General features: G+C 48.5%; 1 protein-coding gene across 1 annotated transcript in view; it reads right to left on the bottom strand.

Moving 5' to 3' along the window:
- Window positions 1-6,782: 6,782 nt before the first annotated feature.
- The window catches only part of ABCF3 (ATP binding cassette subfamily F member 3), a 117,459-nt gene continuing 106,850 nt past the window's right edge, over window positions 6,783-17,391 (bottom strand). The window contains exon 21 of the mRNA XM_078667090.1: window positions 6,783-8,178. Within this exon, the coding sequence (XP_078523216.1) occupies window positions 8,020-8,178 (159 nt within the window). The 3' untranslated portion in view covers window positions 6,783-8,019. The remainder of the gene's footprint in view (window positions 8,179-17,391) is intronic.

Here is a 17,391-nt window from a genome sequence, read left to right as displayed (position 1 = left end):
AAAGATGGTAGAGTAAATGTAAATCTTAGAGGATGGATGGATGGATAAAATGGCCAATGGATGGAATGGTGAACGATTGAAAGTTGGATGAAATAATGAATGGATGACAAAATGTAAAGGTGAAATGATTGATAGCAGAAGGTGGATGGGAGGGTGAAAGGATGAATGAATAGATGCTTGGATTGAAGAGACAGATGAGCACTTCTAGGGTGTTTTGGACTCACTTGTTGCGCTTGCCTGGTGCCATCAGAGCTTGGGGTCGAAGTGGGAGGATATTCAAATTTTCTGGGTACTCCGTTACACACAGGCATGTCTCTCACTCTTCATTCACCCAGCCCCTCCTCTTCACATGCATTCAGATGTGCCTCTCACCCTGCATTCACACAGTCACACACTCCCCCTTAACTCACATGACTCACCCTCTACTTAAGCGAGCACGCCTCCCACTTTGCACTCATGTAGGCACACCATTCACCCAGTACTCACACAGGCACACCACTCACCCTGCACGCACACACACTGACATCACTCACTCACTCTCTGCTCACATAGGCACCCCTCTCAACCTGCACTCACATGGGTAGCCCACTACTCACTCACAGAGGCCCACCCCTCCTTGTGCACTAACATGGTAACATCGTCCCCCATGCACTCACTAAGGATTATCTCTCATCTTGCATTTAGAAGGGCTCAAATATCCCCTACATTCTCCTTGGCGCCCATGCATTTACAAGAGCTCAGATCTCACCATGCACTCACATAAGCTCACCTCTCTCCATGCACTGTCACAAATTCACCTTTCACCATGCACTAACATAGGTATGCCTATCACCCTTCATCCACATAGACTACTCTCTTACATAGTGGTACAAAAGGGGGTGGTGATGGACGGAAAATCTGAACCAATCAAACACTCACACCCAGTCAACAGATCTGGGTTTAATCCATCACCGTTCTTAAGCCCACTCTGCCACCCCAGTTCAGACATGGCCATATGCAAACCAGTCTGACCCTGTGCCTCATGGGAACAGTCCAGCCCGAACTGCCAAGCCATGCCTTCCCTGGACCGGAAACAAGCTTCCGAGGACCGGTTCCTGGCATTTCAGCCGTCTTCAGCCCGGCTTGCTTGAATCCAGTGGCAAAGTGAGCAAGGGACTCACGTCTTAGCATACCCTGCCAACTTATGGCGAACAAAGTGGTACAAAAGGGGGTGGTGATGGAGGGAGCATCTGAACCAATCAAACACTCACACCCAGTCAACAGATCTGGGTTTAATCCATCACCATTCTTTAGCCCACTGCCACCCCAGTTCAGACATGGCCATATGCAAATCAGTCTGACCCTGTGCCTCATGGGAACAGTCCAGCCCGAATTGCCAAGCCATGCCTTGCCTTCCCTGGCCATTGACCCAATCCTGGTTCGTTAGCCACCACTGCAATTGGTGTGCAGTGCCGTCCGAGATCTGGACGACATCTGAAAGATTCCCCGGATGTTGCACCCACTGGAACTTCAGCCGGGCCGACGACGGCTGAAATGCCAGAAACCGGTCCCCGGAAGCTTGTTTCCTTCCCAGTCTAAGAATTGGCTTGGTAGTTTGGTTTGCCCTGTTCCCATCATGCACTGGGACAGGAACAGACTAATTTGCATATAGCCAGGTTCTGAACTGGGATGATGCAGTGAGCTAAAAAACGGTGTTGGATCTAGCCCTGATCTCTTGACTGGGTGAGAGTATTCTGCTTAATTCAGAAACTCTGTCCATCACCACCTCTTGTTGTTAAATATTTTGTCCACCCTAAGCGTGGAAGGGTATACTCAGATGTGAGTCCCTTTCTCATTGCACCATCATGATTCAAGCAAGCCGGGCTGACGACGGCTGAAATGCCAGAAACCGGTCCCCGGAAGCTTGTTTCCTTCCCAGTCTAAGAATTGGCTTGGTAGTTTGGTTTGCCCTGTTCCCATCATGCACTGGGACAGGAACAGACTAATTTGCATATAGCCAGGTTCTGAACTGGGATGGTGCAGTGAGCTAAAAAACGGTGTTGGATCTAGCCCTGATCTCTTGACTGGGTGAGTATTCTGCTTAATTCAGAAACACTGTCCATCACCACCCCTTGTTAAATATTTTGTCCACCCTAAGCGTGGAAGGGTATACTCAGATGTGAGTCCCTTGCTCATTGCACCATCAGGATTCAAGCAAGCCGGGCCGACGACGGCTGAAATGCCAGAAACCGGTCCCCGGAAGCTTGTTTCCTTCCCAGTCTAAGAATTGGCTCGGTAGTTTGGTTTGCCCTGTTCCCATCATGCACTGGGACAGGAACAGACTAATTTGCATATAGCCAGGTTCTGAACTGGGATGGTGCAGTGAGCTAAAAAACGGTGTTGGATCTAGCCCTGATCTCTTGACTGGGTGAGAGTATTCTGCTTAATTCAGAAACTCTGTCCATCACCACCCCTTGTTGTTAAATATTTTGTCCACCCTAAGCGTGGAAGGGTATACTCAGATGTGAGTCCCTTGCTCATTGCACCATCAGGATTCAAGCAAGCCGGGCCGATGACGGCTGAAATACCAGAAACCGGTCCCCGGAAGCTTGTTTCCTTCCCAGTCTAAGAATTGGCTTGGTAGTTTGGTTTGCCCTGTTCCCATCATGCACTGGGACAGGAACAGACTAATTTGCATATAGCCAGGTTCTGAACTGGGATGGTGCAGTGAGCTAAAAAAACGGTGTTGGATCTAGCCCTGATCTCTTGACTGGGTGAGAGTATTCTGCTTAATTCTGAAACTCTGTCCATCACCACCCCTTGTTGTTAAACAAATTCACCTTTCACCATGCACTAACATAGGTATGCCTATCACCCTTCATCCACACAGACTACTCTCTTACATAGTGGTACAAAAGGGGGTGGTGATGGACGGAAAATCTGAACCAATCAAACACTCACACCCAGTCAACAGATCTGGGTTTAATCCATCACCGTTCTTAAGCCCACTCTGCCACCCCAATTCAGACATGGCCATATGCAAACCAGTCTGACCCTGTGCCTCATGGGAACAGTCCAGCCCGAACTGCCAAGCCATGCCTTCCCTGGACCGGAAACATGCTTCCGAGGACCGGTTCCTGGCATTTCAGCCGTCTTCAGCCCGGCTTGCTTGAATCCAGTGGCAAAGGGAGCAAGGGACTCACGTCTGAGCATACCCTGCCAACTTATGGCGAACAAAGTGGTACAAAAGGGGGTGGTGATGGAGGGAGCATCTGAACCAATCAAACACTCACACCCAGTCAACAGATCTGGGTTTAATCCATCACCGTTCTTTAGCCCACTGCCACCCCAGTTCAGACATGGCCATATGCAAATCAGTCTGACCCTGTGCCTCATGGGAACAGTCCAGCCCGAATTGCCAAGCCATGCCTTCCCTGGCCATTGACCCAATCCTGGTTCGTTAGCCACCACTGCAATTGGTGTGCAGTGCCGTCCGAGATCTGGACGACATCTGAAAGATTCCCCGGATGTTGCACCCACTGGAACTTTAGGTCCCACTGCAGAACCTGCATGTGCCACATGGCATGGTCCACCAGCAGGATGCAGGAGGCCAAGCAGCCTCAAGGTTAATCTCACCGAAACCCGAGATAGAGGCTGAAACAGCTGTATCATAGTCCAAATATCCCAGACTCTCAGCTCAGCAGATAAGCCAAAAACTGTGCTGTATCCAGAACTGCTCCGATGAAAAGGAGCTTCTGAGGGAATCAAGTGCGACTTAGGCGCGTTGATAGTGAACTCCAGCGAATGCAGGAGGTCCACCGTAGTCTGGAGGTGGGAGAAGACTGCCTGGGGCGAGCTTGCCTTCAATAACCAGTCATCGAGATAGGGGAAGAATAAAACCCCTGATCTGCACAGATGAGCTGCGACCACCGCCATCACGGTCATGGACACCCTAGGGGTGCTGGTAAGGCCAATGGGGAGCACAGTAAACTCAAAATGCCCGTTGGCCTACCGTGAACCAATGGTAACGCCGGTAGGCAGGCAGGACAGGGATGTGAAAATAGGCGTCCTGCAAGTCCAACGCTACCATCCAGTCGCCAGGGTCGAGGGCAGACCTGAGCCAACGTCAACATTTTGAAGTTCTCCTTCCGGAGGAAGCGGTTGAAGTCCCTACGATCCAAGATAGGACGTAGGTCTTTGTCCTCCTTAAGCACCACGATGTAGTGGGAGTAGCAACCACGACCTACTTCTGGAATAGGGACTCGCTTGATGGCTCCCTTGGCCACGAGAGTTGTGACTTCCTGACGGAGAAGGGCCAAGTGATCCTCTGACATGCGATGGAGTGTTGGTAGCATGGAGGGAGGGGTAGTCTCGAAGGGGAGGGAGTAACCCCTTCAGACTATCTGCAAAACCCACCTGTCCAACGTGATGTTGTGCTAGTGGGGGAGGTGATGTTGGATTCTGCCGCCCACTGGCGGCCCTGAAAGGTCGGACTAGGAGGCTTAGAGGCTACTGCAGAGGGGGCACTGGTGGAGAGGCCTGCCTGCTGTCCCCCAGACCCACGGCGTGAGCCAACCTGTGGCCCTGGGCGGAACGTGGTGGGGCACCCCATCCTTGGCCACAAAACGGGCGAAAGGCAGACTGTGCAGGATTAGAGGGGGTAGCGAGGCCCAATGATCTGGCCGTAGCTCTAGAGTCCTTGAGCGCTGGAGCGCACTGTCTGCCTTGTCGCCAAACAGGCGACAGCCATCAAAGGGCATGTCCAAAAGGGTTGATTGGACATTCCCAGAAAAGCCAGTGGATCTCAGCCAGGCATAGCGTCTTAGAGCTACTGACGTAGAAATTGTTCTACCCAGCGAGTCGACGGTGTCCAGCCCACAGCAGATGGAGAACTTAACCACATCTCTCCCTTCTGCGACCGCAAGGGAATGTGAGACCTGGGTCTCTTCCAGCAGCACCTATGCAACCGAATCCCACACAAGATGGGTGTAGCAGCCCAAGAGACATGCAGTGTTCACCGACCGCAGTCCTAAGCTGGTGGAAGAAAACATCTTCCCAAGATGGTCCAGCTTCTTGGATTCCCTATCTGGGGGAGCAGAAGGCAAAGCGCCCTTGGATGTTGAGACTTGGACCACCAAGCTCTCAGGGGTAGGGTGTTGGGAGAGGAAAATGAGATCAGGCAGAGTGGTGGCTTCGGGAAATCATCCTATCCAGCCCCTGTGCTAGACTTGGACCAGGTGCCTAGAAGGATGTCTGTGAGGGCCTCATTAAACAGCTGCAGAGGCTCCGAAGAGGCCGCTGCCGTAAGAAGTACCTCAGTCAGGAGATCCATCCTGACTGCCACAGTAGAAAGCTGAAGGCCCAAGGCCTCAGCTGCCCTACGCAACACCACAACATAAGAGGCTCCCTCCTCCATGGCCACGGTAGGGTGACAAAGCATGCCAAAGTCTGGGGAGGTTATCCAGACCACTGGCTTCCCCAAACTCCTCAGGTTGATCTGCCAAAGGGTCAACGGACCCCTTTCAGTCCTCCTCACCTTCCTCTGGCTGCCACTCAGGGCGATAGAGAACAATAGGGAGAACAGTGGTACAAAAGTACTGGTCGCGTCGGTCCAGCTCTGTGTCCAAGACAAGGGGAGGCCAGGGCCAACCCCGGTCGGGAACACAACCGCCGTCGGAAGTGGCGGAGGCATCGTCAGTGGTATCAGTGGCGGAGGAGGTGTTGTGAGGTCAACCGGCACCGAACCAGATCCAAGCCTGGATCCCTGCGGCGCCAGGGCCAGTGCCACCAGCGTCGAAGCCTAGAGCCCCCAACCGAGTCCGCGGGGCCCAAAGGCGTGCCAGCAGAGTCGCACTGACCAAAGATGGAGTGGAGAGCTTCGTAAAACTGACTAAGATGTGCAGGGGATGTTCCTGCTCCCGGAAAGCGAGGGAAGCTCGGAGCCGTCCCAGTAGGCTCTGCGGGCGGAGCCGAAGGACAGTGATCTTCCGCGTCCCGTTTCGGCCGACGGACAGAGAGAACGCGAAGAGTGACGGTACTTCTTCGATTTCTTGTGCTCAGACTTACCCGAAGACTTCAATGAAGAGTGATGGTGGTGACTCTGCGACCGGTCACGCGACCACCCTCTTGACGCGGACCTTGAGCGGCGTGGAGCTGACTGTCGGGCCTCCAGAGGCTTTCGGTACCGCTCCCACAAAGACTTCGGGTTGATGGCCAGACAGTTGGAGCATGACTTTGGGTCTGGTCGTGCTCCAGGCACCAAAGGCACACGAGCAGTGGGTCCGTGACTGATATCAGCTTGTGACAGGAGTCACTAGGCTTGAAGCCGGTCCGTCGATGGGATATTTCTCCGTGCATCAGTAGTCAAACTCCTCGGAAAAAAAAGTCAACAAAAGTCAAAAAATGACTAAGGGTACTGCTCACTCCGGATCTGCACTGGCTGGCGCGTAAAAAGAAAGAACTGACGTACGCGTGCAAGGGTGGCGTCTAAGTAGACACCGCAACATCATTCCGGCTAATACGATGCCATTGACAGACGTGGAGTCGACCGACGCCACCAACAGATGCGCAGGGGTACTGCTAAAGAAAAAATCTCTGGATCCAGTCTGACGCCCAAGGGTAATTCTAAGGTAAGGTACCTATAACTAATAGTCTCTTTCAGATAGTAGGTGATAAGATGGGGGTTAGAGGGAACCGGGGTATCTCTTTTGTGCTCAGAATATTGAGGGCTGCCCTCTATGTTCGATTTTCTATTACAATAAATTCAAAAAGTTTCATAAAAATAACATTCCAGTACAAAAATGTTACACAACACTATATAATTTTTATTTACAGGTTCAGATTCAGTTTACTGATGGCTGTTCTTTAGGATGTAATAAATTAATTCAGTTGTGTAATTTTATTTTTTATTTAATATAGCATGGATGCAAGGTCTCCGACAATGAGGCGGTGTGGTATTCAACTGATTGTGAAATCCATTGTGAGTCACCTGTATTGAGACTTAATGAACCAAGATAGTTGACTGCATATTGGGGAGTCTCATTATAAAGTTAGGGAGACTTGCTCGATCTGAGAAAAGTGCAGAAACACTAGGCATGGATGAAACAGCTCTGGACAGTTTTGTAGAGTAGGGAGAGAAGTGTACAATGCTGATCCAACGACTGATGAGAAGGTGCCAAGGGCCAAACCGCATGTCAGTTATACAGGAGGGCGGGGTTATTTGCACCTTTCAATGTACCCATAACCATAAACAGGTAAGATGTAAACATTTCTGCACAGTAAAGTACTATTTTTCTCATCACTTAAAAAGCAGATGCATTTTTAATTTGTCTGCAACAAGAAGGGCACAAAAAATACTGTCAACAAAAAGAAAGTTGGGCATGTCAGACATGGCCAAAACTCACTCCTGTTCGACACTTCTTTTTCCAAAGATTTCTGTACAGTTTTTACTTTGGCAATTTACAAAGGAAAAAAACAGTTTTTCAAACTTAGATTAAGGAATGAAAAATTGTTTTATACCATAAAAGGCCTTGTCCCACAGTCGCAATCTTGTCAGATGTCAAATTAGTTTCCATACACACACAAATGAACAGGGGTCACAATGTCACAATATCTCTCAAACTCCATACAGGTTCCTGCATATAAATTTCAAGAGTTACCATGGCCTCCATAAGTGAAGCCAGACAAATCCAGAGCACACACCAGCTGTCTTCCTCCAGATGCAAGTCTGAAGCCTAGTGTCACTGTACATGGCTGGCCAGCTAAATGCGACATCTTGATTCCATTCCTTGGAGCTGTGGGCTTAAGCAATGTTACGTCAGAGAAAGCCGAGGGATGTGTTAATCAGATCCCAAAGAACCCTTAGCTTATGCGTCTGACAGAGGCCTTTGAACCCCAGCATCCAAATCAGATCCTTCTTAGGAGTCCCGCAATGCAGTGATGTGCAGGCTTGGACAGCTTTTCTTCCACAAATACAAAAACTGAATGTCCCACTGTCCTTCTGTGTGTGGCTGCCTTGTTAGATCCAGTTATGACGCAGTCCTATAAAAAGCCTTCCTTTCGGAACTGCTCCTGGAGGATGTTGCGGTACTCGTCAAAGCCACCATCTATCCTTGTAACACCGCCCTTCTCACACACCCATAGCTCTTGACACACCAGGCGGATGAAACGCTCATCGTGGGATACCAGGATGACGCCACCCTGGAAGAAGACAGAGAAAATGCTGCACGTTAAAAGGATTGGAAGACGGATGTGGAGTCATGTTTAAGCAATGGACAGAGGCTACATGGCACTCTCAGTGGGCAGAGCATTTTGCTACATCTTAAAGAACAAGTTACTTACCTTTGGTAACCCCTTTTCTGGTAGAGACAATTCAACCGCAGATTCCTTAGCTTGTGAATTTCCCAGGTAGCAGACTGGATCTAAAAATGTTCGTAGCAATTCCTGCGCATGTCGACAGGTGACATCGGGTCTCACCCCAGACATGACACGGGGGCCACTATATGTTTGCGCGCTGACAGAAGTTTCCTTCAGATATCTATCCCTGCTGACAGACGTGGAGCCATTTAAATCACTATGGCAGTCTGCAGACGTTAGGGTGGAATCTTATTATTTGACTACATGAGTCCCACAATGAGGAGGAGGGTGGGTCGGTAAAGAATCTGCAGGAAGACCAAGTCACTACCAGAAATGGAGTTAAAAAAGGTAAGTAACTTGTTCTTCTCATAGAAACGCCTAACTGCAGATTCTTCACCTTGTGAACAGATACCCAAGCTGTACTACCCCTGTGTGTTGGTGGACAGCTCAGACCAGAAAATTCTGCAGGACAGATTGCAAGAAATGCCCATCCTGCAAGTAATGTTTTGGTAATGTGAGGAGGGACGCCCACGTAGCAGACTGGCAAACGTCAATGACTAGAACACTGTAGCTAGCCCATAGCAGATCTTGAAGCATAATACAGTCCATGTTGATATGGGCCTCCTTTGCACCGTTTTGCTTTTCTTAGCCACAGGGAAAGCGAAGACAAGTTGTTCGCCTTGTTGGTAATCTCAAGTTCAGTCCACATGGTAGCTAAGTGCCTATTTAGTGTCCAGGTGAAGAAGCTGTTCCTTTCCGTTGGAGGGGTAAAGCAGTGCATGGAAATCTGACAAGGGGATGGATTGGCCTATGAGGAAGAGCAGGACTCCTATGGCAGGAATGTCATTTTTGTCCGGAGGACTAATCTGTCCAGAAAGAAAGATGTATATAAGGGAACCATGGACAATACCTGGAGTTTGCACACTTGCTTGTCCAATGTTAAGGCAATGAGGAATGCTTTCTTGTTGATAAGAAAAAGAGAGCAACTGTGCATTGGTTTGAGGGAAGTGCACAACAATTAGATGAGCACCAAATTCAGGTCACACTGCACCATGATGAATGGAGTTGGTGGAAATATATGACCCAGCGCCTTAAAAACAAAACTCATCGGAAAAGGTGACTTGAAGAGAAATGGCTGGTCAGTTAAACGCAAAAAGGGCAAAGCGGTAACATTTAAATGTTGCCACAGCAAGACCTTGCTGGCCCAAAGACAAAATGATGGAAGAACATTCGCAAACTGCACTTTCATGGGTTGTATCTATTGGGAAGAGCACCAGACAAAAAACTTCTCCCAGCGTCCTGCATACATGGATTTGATAGAAAGCCGTCCACTGTTACTACTCAATCTCCACACATGGAGGTGTAGATTGTGTAGGCTCAGGTACAGGGCTCATCTCTGCTGCTGCGACAGGAGGTTCTCCGAAAGAGGCAGCCAGATCGGAGGATAAATGCTCATGTCCACAAGTACCAGGTACTACACTCTCCTCGCCGAGTCCGGAGCCACTAGGATGACTTGGCCCGGTCTCCCTTGATCTTTTTCAGTATTCTGGGCAGGAGAGGAAAGGGCAAAAAGGTGTACCGAAATCCTACACTCCAGTGTAGGAAAAAGGCATTTCCAAGGGAGGACTGCCTTGGGAACTCCAATGTACAAACGGTAGGACACTACGCATTCTCTGTGGTGGCGAATAGATTGAGCAGGTGTTCTCTCATTGGTGGAATATGCCCTGTGCCAGAGTATAACTGCCATAATAGAAAACCCCAATGATGTTGACGTGAACATGGTATTTCCAACTTCCGCAGATGAATTGTCACCATTGCTAACACCTGAAGTGCACTAGTAAGGCAAAGGAAGAGCACGGTGAACTGAAAGTGCTCTTGGCATACCTCAAACCATATGCAACGTTGAATCTGTGGGACTGCAGGAGGGGGATGTGAAAATATTTCCCTGCAATCCAGCGTTACCATCCAGTCTCCTGGATCCAGGGCAGATGGAACTTGGCCCAGAGTCAGAATTTTGAAATTGTCTTTCCAGAAGAAGACATTGAAACGGTGAAGGATTAGGATAGGGCAGAGGTCCCCCGATCCTGCTTTGTCACCAGAAAGTAACGGGAGTAACAACCAGTCCTGATTTTGGATTATGGCACCCTCGGTATTGCTCAGTTGGCCAATAGAATTTGAACTTCTTCATGCTGTATGAACAAGCGGTCCTCCAGGTGGTGTGGGGCAGGTGGCATATCTGGGGTGTAGGACAAAGTGTAGAAAGCAACCATCCTACATGATCTGGCCCATCCATTGATTGGACTTGATGCTCCTCCAGCAGTGGAGGTGGAAAGTGATGTGACCCCCATACTGGCTGATGGTGTGCTGCAGAGGACAAGTTAAAGCGGTTTTCCAGTGGCTGCAGGGGAAGGGGCTGGAGTCTGGACGCTGTTGGCATGATTCCTGGCCACAATCTTGAAAGGAGTGGCCTGTTAGTGCTGAGGCAGCTACTGTCTCTGCAGGCAGCCCCTACTGAAGAATCGACTGGTGCGGTGTTACTGAGCTGACGGAACTAAAACAGTTGGAAATCCGCAGAAAAGCCTGTGGGAGAAATCTAGGCATGGCATTTAAGCACCACGTAGGTGCAGACTGCCCTTCACAGACAGTCTGTGATGTCCAGACTTGATCAAATATTTTGCTACATCTTGTCCGTCCAAGATCTGTTTTTGGTTTTCTTTTTAAAAAAAAAAACTTTTATTGATGGCCACAGGTAATATTGCATACATCTTCATTATCATTGGTGATTCCAATTTAAGTTGCAGTGATGATACATAAACCATTACTTCTTGTACAAAATTACATTTCATGATCTTCAATATAGCAGGTTAGTATATAAGCCCCGGAGGAGAACCACCCGTGCCTGGAGCCCCAAAGCAACTTGTCAGCTGTAGCGAAGTCGTGCGTTTACCTGCTGGGGCTGTTATTGGATATAAAGAATTCTCGCTTGGGGCCACCGCCCGCCCCAGGACAAGAGGATCCATTAGGAGTTTCACTCCAATAGCTGCCTCCATCATCTGGCTTCCCTCCTGCCAGTAGGCGCGTACCTTTGGACAGGACCTACCACATGTAAAGCATGTCTCCCCTCTTACCACATCCTCTCCAACAGAGGTCAGAACCGCCAATTACTGCTTTCAGTCAGGTGGGGTAAGGTGCCATGTGGTAAGGAGTTGATAAGCATTTTCCTTGTGTAGTACACAAATGTAAAAGTTCAACTCCCTGGTCAACACCCCTTCTCCCTTAGTGTCATATGATACCTCTAGACCCAGATCTGTATTCCAGGCTGACATAAGTGGTGGGTTGTTCTGTGGGTGATTGTTTTTTTTGCTGTGTTTTTTTTAAATTATAGAACATATGTTCGATCAGTGTCTTTTCTATTGGCCTTCTCTAGAACTCATTCCGTGCAACAGCTGGGTCAATCTATATTAGTCATATGGTCAGAGGTGGAATTGGTCTATGCAGGCTTCTTTGTCAGACAGCAACACTTCATTGTAAAAATCCTCCTAACATGGTGGCTCAAGAGTAGATTGTGCAGGGTTAAGAACCTCGGTTAGAAGAGCAGTTTCGATTTCCTGCATTGGCAGGATGTGGTCCAGCGTCTCAGCAGCCCTTCAACTCACTGTTGCATAAGATGCAGAATCTTCTGTAGCCATGGCACGGTTTGGTGAGAAGAGGCCAATGTCTGGGCATGCGGTCTAGCCCGCTGGCATCCTGGAGGTCAAAGATATTGCCTCCATCATATACTTAGTTGTCATCCTCGTCAAGATTGCCCAATTCAAAATGGGGGCATAATTTGGTTCAGAATGGCCATATGGTGTAGGCCTGACTGGTAGAGCGAGTGTCTCAGATTCCGAGAGTACAATCACATCCCAGCACTGGTGACCTCGAGAGAGGTGCCTATTTGAGCGTTGGTCATGGTGCTGAATGTGTTGTGCAAGGCATTGGGAATAGTCAAATAGTCTAGGACAAAGACTGCCTAAAGCAAGGTCGAGGGTGGCAGTCGACGTGGATGGATCTGCTGACGGGGGACAGAGGAAGTCCTGCCCCCCCCCCCCCCCCAAAAAAAAATCTGTGGGTCCCTGCCGAAAGTTCTCCAGAGGGATCTGATGTGGCACTGAAAATGTGGTCCATAGCTGAATTCAGCGGTTTGTGTTGCTCTGGCATCGATTTCCATTAAGGATGAAACCAAACAGAGACTAGCATCAGATGAGTGGGGGAAGGGGTAGATGACTCCACAGCCTAGACGTACTAGTGGAGTCTCGCCACTCTGTTGCGGAATGAAGGAGACCGATGGTTAGATTTCTTGCGGGATTTCTTCGATTTACCTGAGGCCTGTGACCTCAGACCTAGACCGTGGGAATTTGGCAACAGCAAGTTTGACCTCTTGGTCATGGAAAGCATTTTGTTAACTTTTGCACAGCACAGACAATGCAGTCGTGTTTGGAGCTTAGGCACCAATGACTGATGTCATGGGTGTCTGTCACTGATATCTGCTGGTGACACTCACTAAATGGTTTAACCCAGTTGTTTTAGGAGTCATCATTGTCTGCACACTGCAGAAATTTTGAGGGAAATTAATATCTAGAGTGAAAGGATTCAAGAGCCTCTGGTCCTAGTCAGCAGGCACTAATTGAAAGGAACGGACATCAGTGGACTCAACGTCATGTCATGTCCGGTGCGGGGTGGACCCAGCAAGGATAAGTTACTTACCTGTAATCCTAGTTCTCTTCCAGGGGTATATTCACCAAAGTCATACGCACTGAATTATCACTGCCCACATGCAGGACCCTGGAGCATATACAAAAATACATATATATGTGTATGTTTTAGCTAGAGTACGGAGTACATCCAAAACATACATATATAAACATGCATCCTATTATACCTTAAATAGGCTAATATGCCAAAATGACATGGGTTTCTCATTAAGGAAAATAATTTTGCATATAAATACTGTAATAGAGAACATATTCTCTAATAGTGTTCCAAAACAGCCCTTTATTTTCAGAGAAAACAACAGCAGGCAATTTGCCCATAGCCTGCATAGATGAAAAAACATCACAATACAAAAAAAAACTTGCCACCTTGCATTTAAGACATCCAAGCCCCTAGACACTGTGCCTTCAAGACCTCCTGGAGCCCCCTGTTCCAATCATGCACCACAGGTGACAGGTCAGTTCTTTTTTTTTTTTACGGTGTACTCCCCTATAGGAACCAGGACATAAAGGTGCAAAAGGCTACTATGCTGTCAATACTTGTCCAGGAGGGTTGCTTATGACTGACGAGTATACCCCTGGAAGAGAACTAGGATTACAGGTAAGTAACTTATCCTTCTCTTCCAGCGATACTCATCAATAGTCATAAGCACCAAGTAGAATAGCAAGCCCATGCCCACTTTCCCGCGGACGAGCAACAGCATAAGTACAGCAAAGATAAAACTTTAAGGATTAATTATCCAAACAAATTTCTTAGCGAGGCTTGCCCAAACTGAGCATCTGCCTGTGTGTCAGAGTCCAAACAGTAATGGCAAGTGAAAGTGTGCACTGATCGCAATGTGGCTGCTCTACAAATCTCTGCAATCTGTACATTTCTAAGGACAGCAGTGGTCGATACCTTTCCCCTGGTAGAATGAGCCTTTGGGTTGCCCGGGTGGGCTTTGTTGGCTAGTTGGTAAGACAAAGAGATACAGGGAACTATCCACCTAGAGATGGACCATTTGGAAGTTGCACAACCATATTTATGGAACCATAGATTACAAACAGGCGGTCTGATTTTCTCAACGCCTTGGTTTTGTCTAAGTAGAATTTCAGGACCCTCTTGACGTCTAGTGAATGAATGGACCTCTCTGGAGGGTTCAACGGGTTAGGAAAAAATGTAGGCAGAGTGATGGCATGATTAATATGGAAATCGGAGACCACTTTAGGTAGGAAACTCAGATGGGTTCTAAGAACCACTCTGTTCGCATGAGATTTACAGTACAAAGCCTGAATCTCACTCACTCTGCGCGCAGAGGTGATGGCCACTAAAAAAGCGGTCTTCCATGACACATGCTGTAGACAGGCTCTGTGAATAGGTTCAAATGGAGCACCCATCAATCAAGCCAGAACTATGTTGAGCTCCCAAGGTGGAGATGGAGCTCTGATCGGTGGGTAGACCTTTTTCAACCCCAAATCTTTCATCACAGGAATTTAAAAAAAGGAAACCTGCATAGGAGACTTTCTGTATGCTGTGATAGCTGCTAGATGGACCTTTATAGAGGAAAATTGAAGGCCAGGTACAGCAAATACTGTAAAATCATTTGCTCTTGACCCGGAACGGGATCATAACCATTGTTCATGCACCATAAGTAAAATCGCTTCCATTTGAAAGCGTACGATTTGCTGGTGGAAGGTCTTCTGGCTTCTTTAAGTATGTTCATACAGTCAGAAGACAAGTCTAAGTGCCCGAATTGAAGGACTTCAGGAGCGATGCCGTCAATTGTAGGGATGAGAGGTTGGGGTGGAACAACTTCCCCTCGTTCTTGGATAGCAAGTCTGGTTGACAGGGTAACCTCCTGTGTGGAACCTCTGATAATTGAAGAATGTCCGGGTACCACCACTGTTGAGGCCATTCTGGTGCTATCAGTATCATTCTGGTCCTGCCCCTGTAGAACTTGTTGATCACAGTAGGTAATAATGGGATTGGGGGGGAAAGCGTAAAGTAATGTCTGAGAAATTTTTTATCAAAAGCGCACTCCTCCATGACCCTGGTTGGTGAAACCTGGATGTGAAGACGGGGCACTTTGCGTTAGCCGCCTCTGCAAACAGGCCAATGTCTGGCACTCCCCATTGGTGGAAAATGTCCTGTGCAACGTCGTCTAGTACCCAGTTGTGAGCTTCGACAAAGTCCATACTTAGGGCGTCTACCTGGACGTTGAGAGTTCCTGGGAGATGAATCACCACAATGGTCAGATTTCTTGTGAGAAGCCATTTCCAGATGGTCTGAGACTCTAGAGAGAAAGCTTGGTTTGTTCAGATAATTGTTGTGGTATTGTCTGTTTGAACCAACAGGGAACGTGACTGGAAGGAAGGGAACAGTGATTTGGGTGCTAGAGGTACAGCTCTCAGTTCTAAGAGGTTGATGTGATACTCTTGTTCGGTCTCTGACCAGAGCCCTTGCACCACAAGAGGACCCATAGTAGGCCCCTAACCTTGGAGGGATGTTCCTACAACTGCCATGCATTTCGAAAACATGCAGGGGCTGATTTGAGCCCAAACGGGAGAACCTTGAACTGGAAGTGCTGGAGCGCTAATTGAAACCGCAGAAATTTCCGATGTTTCCTGGAAACTGGTACATGAAAGTAGGCCTCCTGCAGATCTATGGAGCCCATCCACGCCCCTTGGTGCAGTTGAAGAAAGATTTCGTGCAGTGCTAACATCCAAAATCTTTCTTTGCGGATGAATTTGTTTAAAAGTCTCAGGTAGAGTATTAGTCGGTACTCTCTGGTAGAGCCTCTTTTCTGTACCAGAAAATAACCAGAATAGATTCCTTTCCTCTGTTGCTGAACAGGGATTGTTTCCATGTCATCTTTTTGCAGCAGACTGTTCACCTCCGCTTGCAACAAGTGGTATTTTTGGAGGAATCATTCTCGAGGAGGCACTGATGGAGGTGGGGATTTAAATCTGAGCAAATAGCCATTCTGCACAATATTCAGTAGTCTTTTGTTATTTTCTTCCACTCATCCAGATGAAACATAATACTCCGCCCCCAGCCCCACCGGAGTGGTTAACGGGAATGGGGGGCAGCCATAGCTCATTGTTTTGCCAATTGTTTAGTTGCAGAAGATGCTTGGCTTGCAGCTCCCCATCCTAGACCAGGCCTTCATTGATGATAGTGACACCTGGGCTGATGTTGATGCTGCGTCGACCAGTGAGGGGTTTGAACCCTCTCCTGGAAAGAGCACGGTCGTAAGGTCGGAACTTGCATCTAATCTCCTTTCGTTTCTCCAGTCCAAGGGCTTTCAGTGTCCAATTCAGTTTTAATTTTGGACATATCATCTGAAAAATCCAAAGAGACGTGCCGTTGAAGGGGAGATTTACAATCCTCCGCTGTGCATCAGGTCTCAGCCCGTGAGACGCAACCAGGCTGAGAGTCGAGAGAAAATGCCATGGGAGTAGCCAGATCTGATGCGTCAGCAGCTGCCCTAATGACCTGGTTTACCACCAAGCCGCCTTCCTGCAGGAGTTCCTGAAAATCTTGCTGATCTTCTTTAGGCAGCTTTTCCGTGAATCAGGCCAAAGAGTCCCAGAGAGACCCGTCATACCTCCCCAGAAGCGCCGAGGCACTAGCCACCTTCCTTACTGATGCAGATGTGTTGCACATCCTTTTGCCCAGCGAGTACATATTTTTACTGTCCTTTTCCGGCGGGATTGTGGAGGATATTGCTGCTGGATGTGTTTTCTTGGCTGCCGCCACTATGACCGAATCTGGAGGAGGATCCGACTGGAGAAACAGTGGGTCCTGTACTTTTAGAAATACATGGGGAAGCGGAGGCCACTGTAGCCGGAGTCTGCCTCGCTGGTTCTAGCAGACCTGGGACCAAAGGAAGTAGAGGCCTCGCCGAGGATCTGTGGTGCAGGGTTTCAAATATGACTAAAGAAGAAACGGTTAGTGCCAACTTATCAATGTTCAGTTTTCTGGCACCCCGGCATAGAACCTCATTAAATGTCCCTATATCATCAACTGGGGACACTCTGGCTGAAGGTGTCGCAGATAATGTTGGTGAATAGTCTTATAGAAGATCTTGAGGAAGTGGACCAAGACGGGACCTCGGTCTCCTATTTGGGGTGGCAGGAGGAGGAGATCCAGATCGTCCCCGTGTCCTGGATCGTGAGCATCGAGCCTATGGAGACCTAGCTCTCCTTGGGGACCTGCAAGTAGATGCCCTTGTGGATGCAGTAGGAGGAGGCCCAGCAGAGACCCTGAATGGAGAGTACATTTGTGAGAAATCCGAGCCCGGACTTCTGTGTGGAACCTTCCAGT

Source organism: Lissotriton helveticus, chromosome 11, assembly GCF_964261635.1.
Source record: "Lissotriton helveticus chromosome 11, aLisHel1.1, whole genome shotgun sequence".
Classification (NCBI taxonomy): Eukaryota; Metazoa; Chordata; class Amphibia; order Caudata; family Salamandridae; genus Lissotriton; species Lissotriton helveticus.
This window is presented reverse-complemented; position numbering and strand designations above follow the sequence as displayed.